The sequence below is a fragment of the Penaeus monodon genome, chromosome 20 (assembly GCF_015228065.2).
Source record: "Penaeus monodon isolate SGIC_2016 chromosome 20, NSTDA_Pmon_1, whole genome shotgun sequence".
In the NCBI taxonomy this organism is placed as follows: Eukaryota; Metazoa; Arthropoda; class Malacostraca; order Decapoda; family Penaeidae; genus Penaeus; species Penaeus monodon.
The window spans coordinates 44,166,322-44,166,870 of NC_051405.1; the positions used below are offsets into that span (position 1 = coordinate 44,166,322).

Here is a 549-nt window from a genome sequence, read left to right on the forward strand (position 1 = left end):
AACTTAGAATCTAGGTTAACACAATGAGATAAATACCCCACCACCCCAAAAAAAAAATATATATATATATAGGACTCTTTTTTTTTAAGCAAAAACGAAGAATCGAAGTAAACACAAAGAAGAAAAGGCAGAAAGTAGCGTCTCCCCTTTTATTTCCTTGGTTTCCCTTATTCCCCCCTTTCTCTACGAACTCCCCGCCCTTAAACACTCACCCAGATTATACACCGGCAGTTCGAATTTACAAGGAACGCGGTCCTGCGTCGCTAAGATGTCCCCGAGGGAGAAATAGTTGGGAAAGTAGCTCGAGCTCCGCGCCATCGCCGGGTTTGTTTACACTCGGGAGGCGTTCTTGTAAGGGAGGAGGATCCGTCGGATTCTTTTCTTTTTTAGCTTTTGTTTTGCGAATGAGGGGGAGGGGAGGGGGGATTGGGAGGCGTTCTTGTAAGGGAGGAGATCCGTCGGATTCTTTTTTTTTTAGCTTTTGTTTTGCGAATGAGGGGGAGGGAGGGGGGATTGGGAGGCGTTTTGTAAGGAGGAGAGACCGTCGGG

The 549-nt window shown here is 46.6% G+C and overlaps 1 protein-coding gene across 1 annotated transcript in view; it reads right to left on the reverse strand.

The window, feature by feature from the left end:
* The window catches only part of LOC119585857 (DNA replication complex GINS protein PSF3-like), a 4,143-nt gene extending 3,747 nt beyond the window's left edge, over window positions 1-396 (reverse strand). Inside the window, exon 1 of the mRNA XM_037934589.1 lies at window positions 213-396. Within this exon, the coding sequence (XP_037790517.1) occupies window positions 213-318 (106 nt within the window). The 5' untranslated portion in view covers window positions 319-396. The remainder of the gene's footprint in view (window positions 1-212) is intronic.
* Window positions 397-549: the final 153 nt, after the last annotated feature.